At 35.9% G+C, this 23,069-nt stretch overlaps 1 protein-coding gene across 4 annotated transcripts in view; it reads right to left on the bottom strand.

The window, feature by feature from the left end:
• LOC135133759 (netrin receptor UNC5B) overlaps positions 1-23,069 on the bottom strand; it is a 241,189-nt gene that overhangs the window by 11,526 nt on the left and 206,594 nt on the right. For all 4 annotated transcript variants that reach the window (XM_064062253.1, XM_064062255.1, XM_064062256.1 and 1 more), the window contains one exon: positions 2,653-2,799. In XM_064062253.1, the coding sequence (XP_063918323.1) occupies positions 2,653-2,799 (147 nt within the window). The remainder of the gene's footprint in view (positions 1-2,652; positions 2,800-23,069) is intronic.

The raw sequence follows: 23,069 nt of genomic DNA, 5'->3' as shown, positions 1-23,069 counted from the left end.
GAAACTTAAAACATGTTTAAAATGGAAAATTTGTATAAAGAAATATCGATTTTGCAATTAGGCTCCGCCCCATACTTGTAAAATCCATATTTCCTTGCAAAAAAGTACCATTTTAACCAGGTTTTAAGTTTCTTGTTGTGAAAATATGGCCATTGGCTATATATATTAAGAAAAAAGGCAAAATACAAGCCCCGCCCTATCTCAATTCTGATAATTTTTTTTATTAGTCGTAAGTCAAGGGGCGGAGCTTAATTGTAAAATCCTTATTTTTCTACAAGAAATTACAATGTGAAATTTGTTCTTAACTAATAGTGTTATACAAAGAAAACTAAATGTATTAATTAGAAAAAGTACCATTGTACCATTTTAACCAGGTTTTAAGTTTCTTGTTGTGAAAATATGGCTATTGGCTATATATATTAAGAAAAAAGGCAAAATACAAGCCCCGCCCTATCTCAATTCTGATAATTTTTTTTATTAGTCGTAAGTCAAGGGGCGGAGCTTAATTGTAAAATCCTTATTTTTCTACAAGAAATTACAATGTGAAATTTGTTCTTAACTAATAGTGTTATACAAAGAAAACTAAATGTATTAATTAGAAAAAGTACCATTTTAACCAGGTTTTAAGTTTCTTGTTGTGAAAATATGGCTATTGGCTATATATATATTAAGAAAAAAGCAAAATACAAGCCCCGCCCTATCTCAATTCTGATAATTTTTTTTATTAGTCGTAAGTCAAGGGGCGGGGCTTAATTGTAAAATCCTTATTTTTCTACGAGAAATTACAATGTGAAATTTGTTCTTAACTAATAGTGTTATACAAAGAAAACTAAATGTATTAATTAGAAAAAGTACCATTTTAACCAGGTTTTAAGTTTCTTGTTGTGAAAATATGGCTATTGGCTATATATATTAAGAAAAAAGGCAAAATACAAGCCCCGCCCACCCGCCCTATCTCAATTCTGATAATTTTTTTTATTAGTCGTAAGTCAAGGGGCGGAGCTTAATTGTAAAATCCTTATTTTTTTACGAGAAATTACAATGTGAAATTTGTTCTTAACTAATAGTGTTATACAAAGAAAACTAAATGTATTAATTAGAAAAGAAAACCAAAAGGGAAGCCCCACCCGTACGTCTCGCTTTCAATTGTGATGAATTTTTCACTCGTTGTCAGACCGAGGGGCGGAGCGTAATTGCAAAATCGATATTTCCTTATACAAATTGTGAAAGTTTCTTGTTGTGAAAAGATGATTACACATATTAAGAAAAAAAAGGCAAAATGTAGCCCCTCCCACCCGCCCTACCTCAATTGTGATGATTTTTTTTTTTCGTCGTGAACGAAGGGAGTGGAACTTGATTACAAAATCCTTATTTCTCTACATGTTACTATTTGTCTTAAATACTTCACTTACTTCTTATGGACCACAGATATGTATCCAAATTTCAGTAGTTTTTTATAAAACACAAACTTAGAGAACGGTCTGAGGGGGGGTAGGGTTTAGATGAGATACCCTATACGTGATTTCACAAGAATGGATAGAACTGTGTAAAGAGTGCAAAACAAAAATTGGTCTAAAGCTTTTTTTTTCTTTTCTGATAACCCTTATAAATTAAAAATACATAATAAGAGTCGTAATATAAGAAAAAATCAAGGCGGATTCATAAACCACACGTATAGAGGAGTATGTTATTTTACAAAATTTAAATGACTTTTACTAAAATAAATTTTGAAGGGGTTGATGAGGTTGATTAGCTAAATTTTGGAGGATACATACATAATTTGCCAACAATTTGTCTAGTAGTTTCGAAACCTATTTGTCGAATAAAAATAGACACAGATAGACAGACGACAGATGAAGGGAAACAGGAGACCAATTTTTTCGTATTCTAGCGGTTATGAAACGTTAAGAAAACATGAAAATAACCAGGTTCATTTGATCTGAGACAAACTATAAACTATAAAGTACCAAAGTTTAGACATACGTGAAAAATATGAATATTTATTTGATGATTTCAGTTTATATTTTGTAATATTTCTAATATTTGTGAGCGACAATATACATTTTACTATTTCAACCCTTTTCAAACTAACGTCACACCTTCAAGTTCACCCAAAATTTAATCGCCAAACTTCAATAAATTAATAGAAACTGGAACATAAAAACGTCAAAAGGAGAGGTTGTGATGATCATTTTTTATGTAGCTTTCGCAACGATCTTGCTATCTTAAAAAATTATTCAGTACTTCAATAGTTAAGTGGCTGATTTTAGAGCTTGGTAGAACACAATAAAACTTTAATCAAACTGACGTTACATGCCAGTTTATGACAGGTAGTGAATCTTACTGTAAGTTAACGGCGAATTAAATCAGATTTAAATTTCCAGCTGTGACAATCATTTATAGACACTCTGTATGTTTAACACGGTAATGAAATAATAATGACTTTGTAGAAACAGTCTCGCTTTTACGAACAAGTTAATAATTGTTTGGCAAACAAGTGATAAAATATTTAAAACTGGCCATCAGACTTGTACGGAAAAACAGCGTGCGCCTAAACTTTACCGAGGATTTAATTTAAGTCTGTTGTTATTCCTAATTTCTGATAGTGATATTTTTATCGGTGACGTTATTATTCAGTTAAGCAACACTTACCATTAGAAGCCATATTATATAGACTCTGGTGTCTGTTCTTCTTCCAGTACATCCTCGTGAGGAAGAAGGACAGCAGCGAGACGACGAAAATGCCCACGGTCACGCCGATGTAGAGGGCTATGTCGTTTTTCGTATTCTCCAAGTTAGCTGCAACAATCGATTATAATAATTACCAGGTGAAACAATTTCCATCCGGCCATAGGCGAATTAATTTCGGTGCACGAAACGCCGTTTGACCTAATAAACTAACTATACAAATATCCGCTAAACTCTCCAAGTACAAGCTAAACGCATTACATCGCCGAGTTTCAGGTCAGCAAAACAGTGCCGAGGGTTCTTGAAAGCTCCCAATTTACAGGCAAAGTGCTGAAAAACAGATGCCGAGTTAATTAATGGGAGCTGTATTACACCGATGAAGTAGTCATTGCCTGATTGCTCTTTTAATTAAGCCGGAAATAAGACGGTTTTTGTCCCTTCTAATATATTTTTGATCGAAGCTGAGAGGAAATTCTGTTTGACTTCGGTAAATTGTGTCGGCTGTTGGAGATGTGTTTATGTTAAAGAACTTTATTCAAGGAGTTCGTGAAATATTTAAATCGGGACTTTCTATTTCGTTCGGGGTCGGCATTTGAATTTGGTAAAGCGCTTTCCGGAGCTAAAAAGAAATGTTTTTTGGCTAAAAACGTTTGGAAAAAACGCATGCATGTTTTATCACATGTGAATTATGGTCGAAATATTGCTTTTAATGAAAAAGTCTATTTTTAGCTTGACGGAAAATTGAGATTTATGGAATTTAATGAGTACTTTAACTGCTTTAAGCATCAGATTCTCATTTAAAATGGGTACAAACGAATAAGAATATTATACAAAACCCCTTCATTAAGACTATTTGGTTAATTTGAGGGAAACTCTCATTTTGGTCTTAATTACCTAATTTAAAAACCAAGATAAAAGCTCCGAATAGTTAAACTAATTGTCGTTTTGGACGTTATTAATTTATTTCTGGTATCATTAGATTTCATGTATATGAATGAAGACATCTGTAATATGTTTAAGAGACGATTACAAAATTTGATATTCATATAAGGAGAGAAATAAAAGTTCAAAATCTATAGCTTGTCTTACAATTATCTATCGCATTTCGACCAATGTAAAACAATAAAATAATCGTAACATTGAAAAATCGGAAAATCGAAAATTCGGAAAGTGCAAAATCGAAAAATCGAGAAATCTAAACGTGAAAAGATCTAAATAGCCCAAAATCGAAAAATTAAAAACTGAAATATTAAAAAAAACATAATTTAAAAAATTGAAAAATTAAAAAATCGAGAAATTGAACGAATAATCGAGTAATCGAAATGGCGAAATCTCGATAAATAGAAAAACTGCAAAATTTTAAAATCATCGAAAAAATAAAAATGTTTAAAACGGAAAAACTGAAAACCCAAAGATCTAAAACCGAGAAGTAGTAAAATTGGAAGATCAAGAAATCGAAACATCGAAAAATTGAAATATCGTAAAATCTAAACACGAAAAAATCTAAAAATCGAAATATCAAAATATTGGAAGATTGAAAAATATACAAGGGAAAAATTGAAAAATTTTGTATGGAAAATTTGAAAAACCGCAACATCGAAAAACGCAATTTCGAAAAATCGACAAGCCGAAAAATCGAATAACCGGGAAATTGAAAAATTGAAAAATTGAAAAATCGAAATATCCAGAAAGCGAAATAGCCCAACACTGAAAAAATTAAAAATTGAAAAATTACAAAATTTATAATTTAAAAAATCGATAAATCCAAAAATCTACAAATTAAAAACGTGAAATATCGAACATTTTAAAAATCAAAAAATCAGACATTTTAAAAATCGAAAGGTTGAAAAGCCTAAAATTGTAAAATCGAGAAGATGGAAAATTTTCTTTCCATCGAAAGAGCCACTTGAAAAACAAAAAATTGAAAAATCTAAATTTTGAAAATATAAGAAATCGAAAAACTGTTTAAATTTGATTATCGAGAAATTGGAAAAGTAGAATATCGAAAAATCAAAAATTGAAAAATTTGAAATCGAAAAATTCAAAAATCGTAACATCGAAAAACAAAAAAATTGGAAAATCAAAAAGACGAAAGTTCGAAAAACCAAGAAATCGAAAAATTGAAATATCAAGAAATCTAGACATGGAAAGAAAGATCTAGAAATCTAAACATGAAAAGATCGAGAAATCGACAAACTGAAACATCAAAAAATTCGACAACTGAAAACTTTAAAAGCGAAAAATTAAAAAATTCCATCGAAAGTTTTTTAATGAAAAAAATGAAAAACTCCAACATCGAAAAACGCAATTTCGAAAAATCGACAAGCCGAAAAGTCGAAACATCGAAAAATTGAATCATCTAGAAATCGAAATAGCCCAAAACTAAAAAAATTAAAAAATGAAAAGTTACAAAATTTATAATTTAAAATTGACATGTAAATCGAAAAATCGACAAATCAAAACATCGGAAAACTGAACAATCGAATAATTGAAATCTCGAAATATGGATGAATCCAGAACTCAAAAAGTGAAAAAAATGAAAAATTGAAAACGTGAAAATTCGAAAAATTGAAAAATCAAAAATCAAACATTTTAAAAATGCAGAGATTGAAAACCGAGAGTTGGAAAACTGAAATATCGACAAATCGAAATATCAAAAAATTGAAAAATCCGGAATTTAAACATATAAAAAATTGAACTAAAAAATTGGACAATCGAGAAATTGAAAAATTAAAATATCGAAAAATTGAAAAATTGAAAAATAGAAACCTCAAAAAATCGAAAAATTGAAAAATTTAAAATCGCAAAACTGAAAAATTTAATCGAAAATTAAAAAATCGTAACATCGAAAAACTGGAAAATTGAATTGAAGTTCGAAACAACAAGAAATCGAAAAATCCAAACATCTAGAAATCGACATCAAAAAATCGAAAAATTGAAAAATGGAGCAATGGAAAAATCAACAGTTAAAAAAAATTGAAAAATTGAAAAATCCTAAAACTGGAATATCAAGAAATTATAATATCAAAAAATCAAAAAATCAACAATTAAATAATTGAAAAATTAAAAAATCGAAAAATTGAAGAATCGAGAAATTGAGTAATCAGGCAGTGGAAATATCGGTATACCGTGAAATCGAAAAACTGAAAGATCAAAAAAGTGAAAAATTGAAAAATCAAAAAAGTTAAAATTTTTTAAAATAGAGAAATTGAAAACCCTGAAAATCTAAAACCGGGAAGTCGAAAAATTGAAAACCCTAAAATTTAAAAATATTAAAAATCGGAAAACTAAAAAATCGAAATATCCAGAAATTGGAAAATTAAAATATCGAAAAATTGAGAAATTGAAACATCAGGAAATCGAAAAGTTGAAAAATTTTAAATCGGAAAGTTGAAAAATTGTAACATCAAGAAACTCGAAAATCGAAAAATCAAAAATCCCAAGAAAGGAAAAACCGTGAAATCGAAAAATCCTATCATCGAAAATTTTAAAAGGTAGAAATTGAAAATTTGTAAAACGAAGATTTGAAAAACTACAACATCGAAAAACGCAATATAGAAAAATTGACACATCGAGAAATCCAAACATGAAAATATCGAGAAATCGAAAAATTGAAAAGTCAAAAAATCGAAATATCCCAAAATTCAAAAATTAAAAAAATGGTAAACTGAACAATCGAATTAATAATCGAAATCTTGAAATATCGATGATTCGAAAAATCGGAAAACTAAAAAATTTAAAAATCGTAAAACTGAAAAATCAAAAAATCAAAGATTTTTAAAATAAACAAAATTGAAAAACCTAAAAATCTAAAACCAAGAAGTGGCAAAATTTAAAGATCGGGAAGTCAAAACATGAAAAAATTTAAACATCTAAACATTAAAAATCGAAAAAGTGAAAAATCGAACAAACGAGAAACTGAAAAATTAAAATATTGAAACATTCAAAAGTCTCAAAATCGAAAATCGAAAATTTAGAAACGTCAAAAATTTGAATGGTAAAAATGTTGTATCGAAAACTGAGAAATCTATAAATAAAGAAATTGTATATCTTTATCTTTTTATTCATAAATAAACGTCCGTCCGTCTGTGTTTTATACAACTTTAATTTCTTTCGAGTTGGCGTAACAGTAACATGATAAAGGTCAAATTTCAAATAAAGGTCAGAGATTTGTGTTTGCAAAAATGTTGCTTTGGTCTTACGATCCCATCAAAGAAGTGATGTCACCACTCGAAAATGGAAAACCAGTTAAGCAAAGTGGCAGAATTTTTAACGCGAAGACATATAAATTGAAAATACAAGAAACAAGTAGCCACATTTGCAAAAAATCGGCTCCACCATCTGGAATGCCATCCACAATGCCTCCTCCAAAATAAATCAAGAATTTATTACCGCCATAAATAATACATCTTTATTTTTAGATAAAAGTAACGGAACCGTTGAAAGTTCACGCCGTAACTTTAGAATTTTAACCAAAAATAAACTAGGAAATAACAATAAGTAACGTCCACGCGAGTGTTTTGGTCAATAAAACCCATCCTCTTGACACATCCCTCTCATGTTACCCACGAAAATACTATTTCTGTAAGATCCCCGGCTCTGTTTACCCAAAATAAAATAAATATTGTCTCGCAAGACTAGAAAATCGGGAGATTAGCGGCCGTAATTACTCAGCCGTGTTATGACTGGCGCAGGAAATTTCGTGATGTTGAAAAATAAGCCGCTACATAAAAATGTTATTGCTTCATGACGAAGAGTGAATATCGATCGGAGCAACATACGGAGTGTTCCATGCTAATGAGAGAGAAAAACATCGCCGGGGCCATAAATAACCCGTCGTAACGGTCTTTTTGCGAATATATTCTGTGAAATAGACAATAAGATCGATCGGATTGATCTATGGTGTAGCAGGAACCCTGCTGCGGCTTATTATAGAGCAGCTGTTTAAGTGATTCAAGGGATTTATGCGGCAAGATCGAGATTGTGCGGTTAGAAGACGTGAATTACATTTTATGGCAGCTGAGAAGGGGAAGAGCGGATTTGTCGCTTACTTACATCCAAAATTCGCGCTAGGCGAAATTAGGCCGAAAAATTACGCACTGCCGAAATAATCACACTTTTTTTCAACTTATTTTTCTGAAATTATAAAAAACAGTTCAGATTCTCAAGTTTTCTTCATTAATAGTCGCAATATGTTGTATATAAATCCATCACGTAAATTTTTCTTTGCCCAGTCCGCGGTGCGCAATTAACCCGAGCAGCCATTCCTCGACTGCGATGTTTGGATAATGTCGAAGTGGACGTTGCAGGACGATGAATGGTCTTCAGATATCCGTCGGATACACCGACGTAATGGCATCCTAAGAAGATTGCGCTTCTTGTCCGGAATTGCTACACGTAACGAATAGTTTGAATGATGATTGCGTAGGGTACTTTGATGTCGTCTGCTTGCCTTGCTTCCTCTGTGGGGACTGCTACAAAGCTCGTGCCTTCAGAATTCATGTTTATTACCCGATAATGGATATCCGATGCCGCGTGGTTTGCTTGGCATTAATGCTACAAGAGGGTGGCGGTTATTAATGGAGATTTTCGGAAGTTGCGCTCAGACGAGTCTTCCGAGCGCTCATTTAACGAGGAATAAGAAATTCTTAAATTCCACACACGTGCTGTCTGGAAGAGGATCGAACTTGTTGTTGAGTAATTTGCGGTAAACGCTGAAAAGTTTCTAACAACTTGTGGGAATCACAGGCGAAAGTTGAGTAACGTTTATGGATATTTTAAAAAGTTGTTTCAGAAAAGTCGTTGATTTTTAGCTGTCGTAAGCTAGAGTAGGTCCTCCGTCTCGGCTTCTCGATTTTGATTATTTTATTAGACAAGTAATTAATATGCTAATTTTACAGTTTCTTTGAATCAGATCCAACGCTCCTTCGAACACCACCTCTAAATTTCAAAACATTGTATCTAAAGCGACTCATGTTCCCGGAGGAACTCGACTCTGTCCCGACTACCAACACACATTTAATTCTCCGCTACATATAAAAATAAACCAGTCCATTTCATTTTATCGCCCCGCCATCGCGCCGTTCTATCGAAAAGTGATAAGTTGCATCCTCCCCCGGAAGCATCGGCAAAATTAAAAACCCTCTTTGGAAACAGCTCCCGGCTCTAATGGCGCAAAAGTTAAAGGGTTAAAACGTACGTTTGTCAAAAGAAATGGACCTATCAAAGGAGATATATTGAACGGCTATGAAGGCGCCGCTACACAGCACTGCGAAATCCGTTGATATCGGAATTGAATACGAAATTTCGGAAATGTTCATTACGTGACCGAAGGGGTAAGGAGCGAGTTTTATGTGTCAAACACCCTCCGCATACCAAATGCTCCCCAAATATGGCACTTAGCGCCCTGGCCGGACATTCGCATATTAAAATTCGGGTTTTTCAATCGAAGGAAAAATTTGAGTTTTATTGTATTCTGCAGAACAGGTTTAAAACTATGTGATAATTACGATCAGATACGTGAGTCGAGCAGACAGAAATAAGACAGATAATGAGAAGTTTGTACAACTTTTATTAAACCCAGTCTCGTTTGAAAGAATTTTTTGCATGCTTAAACTTCCTAAAGAAACTTTTTAACAACTAAAACTTTTTACTTCCAGAGAGTAAGCTGCTTTTATGTTTGTTTACTCGACGCTTTATGTCCTCTAGGATATGAAAACATAGGTCTCTCGTTTAAAATTTCTCACTTAAATTTTATAAAATAACATAGTCCTCTACTTGTAGTTTATGAATCCGTGTTGAGTTTTTATCCTAAGTATCCAGATTTTTGTAAAAAAAAAAACAAAACTGTATGACAATATTTTACAATTTAATTTTGTTTTAAAGTTATCGGATACATGGTAAATTGTTAATCAAAATTTATCCGTTTACAACCCCTCTAAAACCTGATGACGTTATCTCCAAATTTTGCAAATAAATCCTAGCTAAAATGATGAATTTATAATTTGTGATTTATCATTATATTCATATTATTTTAAATTGCTTATACAGGGTGACCCACAAAAATAATGTATAAGTGAAGAAACCCAAAATGACTTCCTACGTGTATAATTGTAAATCTTGATCCTTCACTTTTAATTCTGGTGGGACTACTTTTTAAATCTGATTCATGCACCCAACGATAGGTATTTTGGTCAATATTGACTCATGATTATTACATTGTTTTGTCTGTACAGAGTTTTCTGATTCGTTTTTAGTACCTATTTTTCCTATATGTCCAAACCGCGCAGAACCCTCAAAAAACCTCCATAAAACTCGTTGCACTCGCGACGTTGGACCGCGTAACCCCCGCTGTATATAATTGAATCACGAACAAACTTTACGTAATAACCGTGAAGTTCGTGTGTACTTAAAGCCGAGATTGCAACCCTACCAGTTCTACATTTAAATTACGCATCCTAAACTCTATGTCATCACCGGAGCGCAAACGGAGCTATTAGTTAACCTCTAAGGCGCGAACCCTTTAGCCAAGCAGTACATTCAGGGCCGGATTCATTTATTTGCAGTGTGCAGCGCCGTGCGGTCAACCGGAAGTAATATAAGCCCTCCGGTCTACTTGCTAACTTGAATCTAAACACGGATTGAGCGTTCCGAAATTCGATTGAGATATTTATGTGCAAATACGGGTATATCGAAACCGGAGCTCTTTTCACGGACTAAAGGAAAAAGTTTTATTTTGGCGTGCAAGGAGCACAGTTCGTTGATGTATTCCGATAACAGAGCGATCTTATTATGGGAACAGCACGGACAGTGTAAATAGAAGGAGAGAAAAATGGCGGAGGCGCCGGGAGAACTACAAATTGTATTGACGTTTGGTGGCGTGCAACCGGAATCGATCACTCTTAATTAATTTATGTTTGCTGTAATTAGGTAATTTTGAGGAATGTGTATGCTGTCTTAAAATAATAAGTCGTGTTTCATCACGAAATTCCTCCTCGGACTGTCCTGTCTTTTTGCTGCGTCCACCGGAATCAATTACATCTATTTACCCTTTCTTACCTCAACCCTCAGATACACCGATTACATCTGCATTTCCCTGTAAATTAATTTATTAAAACCACCCGGGTCCAGCAACAAAAACACTTTCTTAATTAAACTAAGTTGTTCGGTGTAAATCATGCCACGAAGCACAATTAACAAAACCAACCCCTTATGGTACATAAAACCCCCAAAGCGCCGTCAACTGCAGGCCTCCGAATGTCACTTCTTCGTCAGACACTTGAAGGAAAGTCAGGGATTTTTCCTTTTTACAATGGAAAACACAGTGCGCGTTTAAATTTAGAAGTTTCCAGGTCGCGTCTTTGACATTGTTAGCAACGCTTTAGGTTTCTTTAAGTCCCATTTTTCAATAGCCGTGATAAAAGGCACTTTTTCCTGTTATTCTCCTCTTCTCCACCTGAAACCAATTATCTCCTCAACGTTATTAAATCGAAGCTGTGCCCATTCTTCCCGAAAATGTTTTATCTGAGATTGTGCTCCCACGTCTTTGCTCCTGATTACTACACGCTAGATTTTTAGTTGCCAAAACGAAAAAAAAATCCAGCAACGTCTCAAAAAGGCAGACACGGTGCTGCCAAAACGAGGCAACTTCTACAGCGTTCGGATTTTTTTATTAAATTTTTTCGCTGCTAATCCTCCTCTCTTTAAACACGAATTTCATCAACATTTTAGTTTCCGTCAAACGCCGAGCAAGTATGTCATCCCTCGACCCTTAAACGTGGGGTGAAAAGCTTTGCTGAGTAGCTGTGACAGTGCACGGCGGCATTTCCGCCGGAATTCCCAGCATTCCGGGCGGCTCCGCTAATTGCCGCCCCCTAAACGAGACGCCTTTCAGCCTCCGGCTACATATGTGTCGGTTCAAATTTCTAATTCTTGATGTGTATCAGATTTGGGGTTATTTATGGGGCTTTCGTGGGTAATTATTTGGGGATTACTCCGCGATTTCGCGGATCAATTTTTATTTTTAATTGCGACGTATGCAAGAGGGTGGCGGCTGGATGCGCTCGGAATATCGAGGGGTGATTCCGTCTGTGGCTTTTGACTCGGTTCTACGATGTATTTTTGTAGGTTTTATCACGAAAATATTATTTCTATATTTAAAATAAAATTTTTATTGATGGTAATGATGTATTCAATCCAGAAAATTATTTTGTTGGAATCTTAAGAATTTCTGGGAGTGTATTCTAAATAAATAAAGCACTTATTGAATTTCAAAAGTTAAGACATATCTTGCGAACACAAAAACATAAACTAAAGGATAACGAATGGAGAGAATGAAAGCAAGAGAGAATGAAATAGAGACACACAGAGAAAGAGAATGAAATCGCGAGAACAAATTACAGAAAACGAGAGAGTGCGGACGAATGAGCGAAAAAAACGAAAAAGATAATGTAGAAAAGTGCGAGAAATGGAAGAGAATGAAAGAGCGCGAGGAACAATAAGAGAAAAAAGAAAAGAAATTAAAATAAGAGAAAATGAGACAGCAAAAAAGGGGGAAAAGAATGAGAGCGGGAGAAAGAGGGAGACATAAAAAGTGACAGAAAATCAGACCAATCTATGAAGAGAGAGAATAAGAATGAATGAGAAAGAGCACGGGAAAATAAGAAAGAAAGAGGGAGAATGAGGGTGTAAAGTGAGAGAAGAAAGGAGAGTGAGAACGAAATAAGGAAAATAAGAGTGAGAGAGAGTGAAAGAGAGGAGGAGGAGTTAAAGGGGAGAGAGAGAGGAATAAAGTGAAGGCGAGAGGTGAACAAGTGCGGGAAAGAAAGGAAAAGAATGAAAGAGGGCGGGAGAGATAAGATCGACGGCGAGAGGAAATGAAAGAAAAAGAGAATGAGAGAATGAAAAAGCGGAAAAGAGTGAGAGCGACATAAAGGCATAAAGAACAATAGAAAATGAGACGGAAAAAGGAGAATGACAACTAAATGTATTTACATAGAAAGGAAAAGAAGAGAAAGAGAGCAAAGGGGAAGCCAAGAGTGAGAGCAAAAAAAAGGAGGAGAGAGTAAGAACGACGGAGAAATGAGAGCGAGATAGGGTGCAGTCGCTAGGGCGCATGTGGGAAAGAGCGAGGATGAATGACGCGAAAGGCGAGAGAAAGTAAAAGAAAGAAGGAGGGAAAATTAAAGCAAGAGTGGCTGTAAGAAAGAAAAAGGGTGAGGGTGAGAGAGAATGAACGAGATTGAAAGCGAATGAAAGCGGGCAGAGAAGAATGGGGGATGTAGGAACGAATAATAGAGTGAGGAAATGAAAGCAAGAAAAAGTGATACAGCGAAAAGGTAAAAAAGAGTGAGAGCGGGAGGTAGTGAGCATGAGGGAATGAGAGAGAACAAAGAAAAATGCGAGAAAGAGGGAGAATGAGAGGAATAGCGGGTGAAGAAAATTATTTTGTTGGATATTTAAAAGTTTTTGGGACTATATTTAAAATAAACAAGTACTCCATGAATTTCAGAATTTGAGTTGTTCTTGAACAACTGGTTCATACAGTAATTATTTAAGACATCTTGCGTGTACAAAAGAATATTCTATTTGTTATATGTTTTTATGTTAAAATAGTCTGTATTGAAGGATAAAAAGAGCCGCCGAAATGAAAATCGTAAATCGTCTGTCCGAAAATAGTGGCCCACCAGTAGTAATTAAGTTGCTACTTTCCGAACACTACACTTCCCGTCTTATTTATCGCCGTAGATATAATAACCACCTTTTAACATCTCCGACAAGTAAATACTTGAACTTCCGCCTCCGTGCTCATTTTTTAACATAATTAACTAAGTCTCCGGATAATGGCGTGACAACAAGGTAAGAATATTTAAGGCGTCTGACACCTACTAATTACGTGTATTTATTGGACAACGTAAGGTTAGAACACGCATTAGTTAGAACATACTAAGTGGGTTTGGTTCTCGACTTTGTAACTAAAATTAATGATCGACGAATGCAACAGCTTTTCCATGTCTATAAGTCATTAATAAAGGCTTCCACGAACAACGTGAATTACGAGGAATTATAAAATCCGACGTTTTAAACCGTAATTTTTCTTTGTATGTGGGATTAGATAAAATCGGTCGGCCACCAGCGTTCGATCAATTTTCATTTAGAAGAGGAAATGCCGCCCGGTGATAAAGCTTCGCTCATCTATTATCTATGATGACGAAGGAAAAACATTTCTGTCATTTCGCCGCGAAATGAATTCCGACGTGACACAAATAGCAGTGATTGGTGGGTCCAATTTGCAACTAGCCCGGCGCATCCGCCAATTGTGTTATTTATTGGAAATTGCAGGGATGCATATTTTAGTGTTTATTCGAAATGCCCTGATACAAAACGAGCCGCTACTTTCGCAAAATTATCTGTAATAAATGCGAACATCGCAAAATGCGCCACCTTATTTCTCATTAATAAATATTCGAAATTTTACAAATTTCGAGGAAATACAAAAATAAAGACAATTTTTACTCATGAGTTAACATCATAATTTCATTTACTATTAATTTCAGATAATGATAATAGTAAAATAATAATAATAATGATAGTTTTTATCAGTAAAAAAATTAAATTTATACCTAATTTTCGTTAATTTTCAATAGGTTATTTTGACTTAATTGGTTTACTTTGACGAACAAACAATTTAACACATTATATTTAGAATTATTTTGGGGTTATTGTTACTCAGGTGTGTGCCTGTTTTTGTGTTTTCGTCTGGGTGCTGCGAGTTAGTGCAGTGTAAGTGCACGAGGGAGTTGAACTGGCAGAAAGTACTTAATTGAAGTTTGGAAGTCATTATATGAGAATACAGTGAGTTGGCACGATGGCTAGAAAGTTTACACTAGTACAAACATTGTAATGGGGAGGTAATGAGGGAGACGTCTTTGCGTTGAAAATAGATTTAACTTGGAATTATTTTCTGGCGGCTTGCAGCTATATATTATCTCCATTGATAAATAATGGTATTTATATTTAGCGGATCAGAGACGTCCGTTGTTGCATTATGCAACGCAGAACAATGGAGTGAATTATTAAATTACATTGTAACGTTCATTCATCATTGTAAGCTGCAGTTTAATATCCAGTTTTCGTAACTGATTATGTATAAGTATTTCCTTTGTTTTAAAGCCGACTAGATGAACTGAAAATAGTGATTTTGATGGAATTTAACACACGTCAAAAACAATGTTGAAATAAAAATTAAATAACCAGAGTTAATTATTGTTGTGCATAAGCTATTAACGCTGTTCTAACACAAGAATGTCAAATAAAAGTACAAAATGAAATTACAAAATTAAGTGATTAAAGTTAAATTATCTAAAACCAAATGAAATAAAACTAATATGAAAATATGAAATATGGATTGAGGTACAAAAATACTTACATAATCAATTTCCTTGCGATCGTAGTTTGTAGAGGGACTATTACTGAATGCGAACTCATGAAGTAAATGAGTGACTGAAGGGCTTTAAGTGATTCAAGTGTGAAGGTGATTACACAAATTACCGCAAATCTGACTAACTAGCGCATATAGAAGCCAAACGGCCGCGAACGTATCTACCGTCTGCAAATATTACCTCTTACGACTACATAAACTGCGTTGAACAAATTACAAATATCAAGCTGTAGGTAAACGAAGAAAAATGTTTGCTGCCCCGGTGGGAATCGAACCACACATCTCCCACTTGCCGGGCGGGTGCCTTGACCACTAGGCTACAGAGCGGCTTATCTTTACTTCGCTTACCTAGCTATCATTGTGCCACCACAAAGTTAGATTAAAAAACAATAATAATGCGAGTAGCAAAACTGTAACAAATACTCCCGAACAACCGCGACTTACAGATAGGACCTGGACGACTTCTCAATACCATATTTTAGCTCACCACACGACTTTGACCTAATTCCTCGAACAAGCACAGATTTGCCATTGTTTAATTTTCCGGTGGCCGCTCACGATACCTCTGCGGTGCGCCTTCTCCGGAAAAGCAAGTTGGTGCCCGAGCAACCACCCCCGTAGAAGGCGCCAACCGCGTGGCGTCAGAACGACCTCATCGCCCAGGCGTGTCTCTGCGGGACTAGTCGGTCCAGGGAGCGGCGCTGACGTACGCCACACTCCTCATAAACTATAAGATTCAGAAGCCTATGGAAATATTTTTTGAAGTGGGATTGTTATTGCAAAGGTCAGAAGTAATAAAGAGACCAATGTTCAGCAAAATGAAAAGGAGCTCATTAAAGTGAGATAGTTTGACATTGCGTGAAACTGAAATTTTTAATTTCCAATCAATTAAGAGGACATAACTCCAAAATTGTTTTAGACTTCGCCTTGCGGTTTACACTCTTCGATTCCTTGAAGCTCTTTAGTCCTACCGGATGGTTTTCAAGCCGGATACTTGATTCCTTTAATATCAAGAGACCGATATATGTATTAAGTGGTGTTATTTTCCTTTAGCGTACGCAGACAAGGACCAATTTTCGAAAAGATGAAGATCATTAAAGGGAAATAGTTCGACCTTCGTCAAAGCGAGTCGAAATTCCCGCCAAAATGTGAGCCAGAACCTCCACTACTTGTTCGAAATTCTGTCGTTTTCTATTTCCTCTCCATTAAGGGGACATAACTCCCAACACTTTCGGGAAACCTCTCTGTGTGATGATTTCGGATGAAGTTTTCTGGATTCTGTGAATACTTTTGTCGTGATAAATAAGTTTTTGACCAGTTCATTATTCCAGAAAAATATGCCAGCAGCGGAACACACAATGGCAGTCATCACTGCATCGAGTGTTATTTCATTATTAATATTATTACTATGAGGTTCCCACATCTGCGCTGTCCCTTTTTGAACAAACACACTTCGCCCAAATCCACAATCCTCCCGTATATTCCCATTCAAAATCCACATTCCCAGCGCTGTCGCAGGGGCTTAGATCCCGTCAGGCGTGACTGAAGGGCTTAGCGAAGCAGTCCTAGGACAACGTCTCCTGTGCATCCTCGACAGCACCCGAGATAAATGACACAACAAAAGGACCCCGAAGAGTATGATGAGTGGCCGCCACACACGTGCCGCGCTTAATTCGCGTCTTGTATTCCTTTTAGAGAGAATGACGTCGACTTCCTCTGTTTGACAAGCGAATTATTCGGCCTGTCTGGTTTTATTTTCGCCATTTGCATAGTAGTTGGTAGTCGGTGACCCGCAACTTTACCGCGTTACCGTTGATCCTGTTTACACCTTTCTATAAATACGACCGGATAAATATATTAAGTCCGTTTTATATGCACCGAAATGCGTGGTGGATCGTAAATCTCCCTGTCGCTATAAAATGGATAATGCGATTTTAACGCTGGGCAAATTGTGGAGGATGGCGTGTGAACTATCTGGCTGCGGCCCGAATCAAACACTGTTGTCGGGATGGGATAGTGCACTTTTACAATGTTTGCAGCAGATTCTTGTGAGTATTTTCTTATTTTCCTACATAATGTAGGAATATATGAACAGCAACCAAGTGTTGCCTAATTTGCAAAAAATATGAATAATTATAAAAATAGTAAAATTTTTGTCCTGCAGGGGGTAATTCTGACGAGTTGCCTCTGCCCTGCGTCGCCTTCCACGGACACATGTGTCGCGCAGGCACGTGAGGGGTGGCATAGATGTGGCCATTATGCAACGCAGGGACTCAGAGGGTCAAGGGTCGTCCGGCCGCTCCGCGTGGTGCGAAGCCGGCTCAAGAAACGTGAAATCGTCGTCGCAATCCCGATCGCTTTTGTACCGCTCTTCATGCGAAAAATTAACACCGTGCTTTAATCACAGTTTACGTCCTTTCTCGAGATAAAAGCCCTTTCAGGTTGCTGTCAATAGAAAAAAACTCTCAGCCGTCTTTTCGCGAAATTAAAACAGCGTCCTTTTATTTTAGTAATAATGAAAATGGTCTTTGCATTTCTTATTGTCATCGGAAATTCCGACGTTGCGAGGGATGTTTCAAGGAATCGGCGATAAAGGAAATTGTTGTTTGGGAGTTCCAGGGTTATGAAAAAACACGCCGAGAAAGTGAAAAAGTGCCATTATACACAAGAACAAACAACCGAAACCTATTAGTTGTTGTTAGAGACGAACACGTTTTGCAATTTGTTTCCTTCGAAACGTTCGCGAAAAATAACCTCGTAATCTGTCCTCATGACGTCGAAGGAGAAAGAAGAAACAAACAATAAATGAACGGCAACGTGAACTGTGATCTTACACGACTTTCAAATACAAATGATCCGAAAACTCTTGTTCGGTTCTTTAAACTGCACGGGTCAATTCTTTCGATTTATTTCACGCCCGATAAATATAAATAGGAGGTAACGAACGTACAAATTGGCCCGGTTCGAACGTGTTATTAACAATTTTACATCGGGCCGCCGACGATTTTTCAGCCCACATAAATTGGAACTTGCGGCGACTACAATGCGATAATTAAATAATTTTATCCATTTTTATTGCGGCAATAAACCGATTTATGGACGCCGCACGCGAGCTCAAAAATATTGCTGTAAAGTGAGGGCACACAATTAGGGCTTTATTGATTTATTAGCAATTAAATAATTTAGCACGGACGAATCGGCCCGTTCTATAAAATAAATATGCAGACTTTCTAAAAATTTTCCCTTGATCGTTGAAAAATTGTTCCAGAATTATGATGGAAAAATACATTTTTTCTTAGACACATTGTTAAAAAGGTCTCACGATGATCACCGGTCCACTTGACTTTTTTTTTTAAGTTTTTGAAAAAAGAAAACCGTTAACCGTGCTTCTAGCGAATTAAAGTAAACAAGTAAAAAAGTAAAAAATCATTTAAGCTACATAGTAACTATCCAGAAAAAGGATTGTCATTATTATTTTTAAGATCCAACACTGACCCGGAAATTCTGAAAAAAATGGTCTGGCTTTTTTCACAAAAATCACACAAAAATACGCCCCGACATGCATGGATATTAGTCACGCTTTAGAGGGCGAGGCAAGTTCTATGTAAACTTTTTTTACATGTTACAGCAGTTTTACTGCAGGTAACCTAACCTTTTATTTAAAAATGTATAATTGAACTGAATTTAAAAACAGGGGCCGCCGCAGGTGATCACAAACTTTTAATTAACTTCGGATTTATACATAGAAAAATATGCACACGAATGCGGGTTCTATCTCCGATCCTGCATCACATTTTTTTCTTTTGGAGGCGGCACACCGTGGAAACCTTGTCGTGAAAAGAACACAATATTTTTTAGTTTGAATACTAAAACCCAGTCGCTGCCACTGGTGGAACACCCGTCCGTTCAGCCTAGGCTCGCAAAGGTTAGATTTATGTTACGATGTCTCTACCGGGTCGTATTTTGTAGAAATAAATGTTCAGCTCAAATATATTAACAACTTGGAATATATCTGGGTATTTAACGAGCAGTGCAGATTCTCACGGGATACCGGCGGTCTGTAAAAATTGTTTATTATATTTTTAAACCTAAGTCGATTTATGGCAGTCCGGGCTGTGTTAGAGACACGACGATTTATAACAGTCCGGGACGAAACATAAACTAGCTAATGATAATTCGAAACCACAAATGCATGGTAATTAATTTCTAGGCAGTCGCACCTGTGGAAAAAATACATCAAAGTGCTAATCGCGGTAGTCGAATACAATTATGCGCCCCCATTGTGTAATGTGGGCTGCCGCCATTTAGGAGCTTACGAGTCCCATTCCAATTATCAACACAATAAGCAATAACATAAATAAATTTAATAAACAACCCAAGTGCGGTATTGTTATCACGTAATCGTTTTAGCGTGAGTTTACCGTGTTTTGTGCCCTTATGACAGCAACTCAAACATTTGTTTAGTAGCAAGCAGTCCCGAATTATTTTACACAAATTAATTTAATTCGTTTCGGCCCGTCATTTCGAAGAGATAAATAGCATGCGGGTCTAAACAACAGGAGGCAATGCTGGAAAAAGTGTCCATTGTTTCAAATGATCCGTGGAATTGGTGGGACCATGACTGGGGCGGATTGAACATTTCCAGGGCTGTCCGTTGCCACGACCAACTTGATGCATTAGCTTGTACATTGAAAAAACCAGAAAGAGGCAAACCCGAAATACCTGAATAGACGATTGATCGCTTTTGGTGGACGTAAACAAAAAGAACTCTACTGTGGACACGTCAGCCGGATCGCACGAGCACGCAATCATCAAGTGTTCTTTTTATTAACTAATTTACACCCGACCAAAAAAATTGACGTGGTTATGTCGGGCGTAAAGCGATGTCGCGTGGTCCTGAAGGGTTTGGAAAAAAAAAGGAAGGGTGAACAAATATAACCGGAAATACTATTGATTTAAATTTTGCGGCATAAGTTGTTGACACATTAATTTTAAACATTAAAGTTCTGTTGTAAAATTTGCTTTGAACGCTTAGAGTTGTTGGAGACCTAACCAACAATCTAACAGTCTGCATATGTCAGTTTTCGTGGCATTGGTTGCGATTCTCAGAGTTGACGAAGTCTTGATAATTCAGGATTTTACTTTTTCTTTTGTTTGACAACCGGTTTCGACCACCTTGGCGATCGTCAGCTTGAAGTTATAATTCATTATTATCAACAGGTTAAGGTGAATATTATTTTACAGTTAATCATAATTGTCTGAACAGTGTAACATTATAAATGGCCGAACGAATGAATTTTTCAAAATTAGTACAATAAACAAAAATTAAATCTGTATGTCCTGTTATTTGAGACTCTAAAATTTTACTGTTCTATCAGTGTCCGATTCACTATACATATTTTTGGATTTTCGACAATTTTTTTTTAAATAAGTTAGAGTGGAAATAATATAAGAAGAGCACCTGAGTCATCGCAAACTGTCATTTAGGCTATGACCAATGGCATATCATTTGCGTCATGGCATGGTGGGTGCATTTAAAAAGAAATCATATTTAAGATGTCACTAACACAGACTAAAACAATTTGGTCGTAGGTTATTTCGACAGAACTTCCCTCGCCCCTGAAGTATAATCTAACCCGCTTTGAAAAACTATAAAATTTGAATTTGTGATTTTTGTTATGTAATAAGCTCTATAACATAAAAACCTGAAATTTATTAAATATGTATATTTAAAGCAGATGACCAGTGCGAAAAAATGTATTATATGCTTAACTTCGATTATTTATGTTGATATATCGAAAGAATGTGACGATTAAGCACTGTAACATAAAAACTAATACAATTTTGATTAACAATCTCTTTTACGACGATTTGATTGCAGCATTCAATAGTGAAAGAAAAATGGGTCGTATCAGCATTGCAAAAATCGCCAAAATCTGAGGAGCCCCTTCTGGAACAGAAAGAATTCTACCCCCAGCACGTCCAGCGTGATCGCATGAGTGGACATCAAATATTCTGCTTTATTGACTGAGGGTGGATGGGGCGATTATGTATCGATTAGAGAATGAAGCGGCTATTAATTAAGAACAGCCGTTTTTCGTGAGGGTAATTTTTAAGCGTCCCATTGTCGGGGGTGAATTTTCAATTGGGCAATTTTCGACTATTTACGGAACAGCAGAACACGATGTCCCCAAATTAAGACCCTTAATTTGAGGATTTATCGCGGCACTGTGCCCAGCGTTCTCTAGAAGAGGGCAAGTGGTCATGATAGCACGATGATTCATAGTTTCAACTAACGGAAAACTACTTGAGTAAATCCCGGCCTTAATCATCATAGTGGATGCTCTCTTTCCCAGAATCCCAGAAACCCTATTTTTCCCCCAAATGAATCACTTTTCTTTTTTATCATCATCCAGAAGTCGGTGCGTCGTAAACCCCGATAGTAATTTTATTCCAGGAATGAACACGGATTCCTTATTGTTATTATTTTCGGCGAATTTTACGCTGCTTGTCTGGCGCGACATTAAATTCTGCGCAAAGAGATTTACGAACCGAGGGACAGAACCCGACCTTTTCTTAATCAAAGTTAATGTCGCATTTTTAGGGATTAGGTGAGCATCCCCGAATTACGTTTTTACAGATCAAAGGCGGTCTTTCAAGAAAATAAAATTAACATATTGGTGGAGATGGGAGCGGGAAGAATTCATTACGAGCAGCCGGGTTAATTGCTTCTGGATTCTGCTGACATCGAGTCGTGTTTAAAAAAGGATGAAATGGATGGTAAAAAGCGATTTTCGGAGGAAATATAAGCCGGCGAGACGGAAATGGTGACGGGTTAAAACCCGTTTGACAGGGGGGATTTGTCTTTGAAATGTTTAAGGATCTCTCAAAAAAATGAAAAATTTTAAATGGGAGAGAAATTATGCTGATTATATTTGTTTTCGGTTTCAGTGGAGTGAAAATCTAATCCCCGGTTTCACGGCAAAACAAAAACCAAACACAAGACTATATTAATTTCAAAATTTACTGTCTTGGAAATTTAATTCGTTATTTTAGTTTAATGAATATAAATATTTTCAGAATGACACTGTATCAGTGGCAGGTAGAATTCGGTGCCAGGAACATACCTTTAAACTTTGTTGCAGTAAAATTAGCCACCGCTGGGAACAGAAATAACGTTTAGTGTTTAAATAAGCACCATTTAAAAATTAAATCTCAGTGATATTTACTCTACGCTGAACGTGTGTGGTATCCGCAATGTTTAATATTACGAACATCACCTGCTGTGTACTCTCGGCATTTTAATTTTCCCAGCGCTGGTGTTGGCGCCTCTTCATGTTGACTTCTTCTAAGTAATTAGGTAATTTCGACTAGTAATTGGCACGTGAATTCCAAGTTTCACCGACTGTTTACCCTGCGCCGTTTGAAGGCTCCGACTCGAGGAATCCTTTGATTATTTGTTAAATAGAAACACGTTTCCTACATCTGATCCTGCATGAGAACGGCATATTTAAAGCCCGTTTTAATGAACCAAACTTTCACTAAGAGCGATTTCAGTTTTCAGCGTCCGTTTACATGCGTACCGGGCATTTTAATTAGTGTTGGCGAGTCTGAAGTAGTGCATTTGGCACGGTTTCAGCCCTTTCGCTGTTTCAGCACTTCAGGTGGATTACGCCGGAATGATTTAGAACGCGGTGAATAAAATTCATAGGAACTTAAGCCGAGGATGATTAAATTTTTAATAAAAGTCGGGATTTGAGATAACAACTTCCAAATGTAACCAGAAATAAAACACGGCTAGTACGGCCGGAAGTTGCGAGAGCTGCAGACACAGGAAGCGGAGGGGATGTCTTCTGATTATTTATTATTATGGCGTTTATTGTGAGGGAACTCATTGTGTTCCCTAATTCTCCTACTTTTTTATTACTTTTTTATTACGGCC

The sequence above is a fragment of the Zophobas morio genome, unplaced genomic scaffold, assembly GCF_036711695.1.
Source record: "Zophobas morio isolate AGI-343-1 ecotype UQ-CSIRO unplaced genomic scaffold, CSIRO_AGI_Zmor_V1 ptg000022l, whole genome shotgun sequence".
Taxonomy (NCBI): Eukaryota; Metazoa; Arthropoda; class Insecta; order Coleoptera; family Tenebrionidae; genus Zophobas; species Zophobas morio.
Note: the sequence above shows the minus strand (reverse complement) of the source record. Positions and strands in the feature narration are given on the sequence as shown.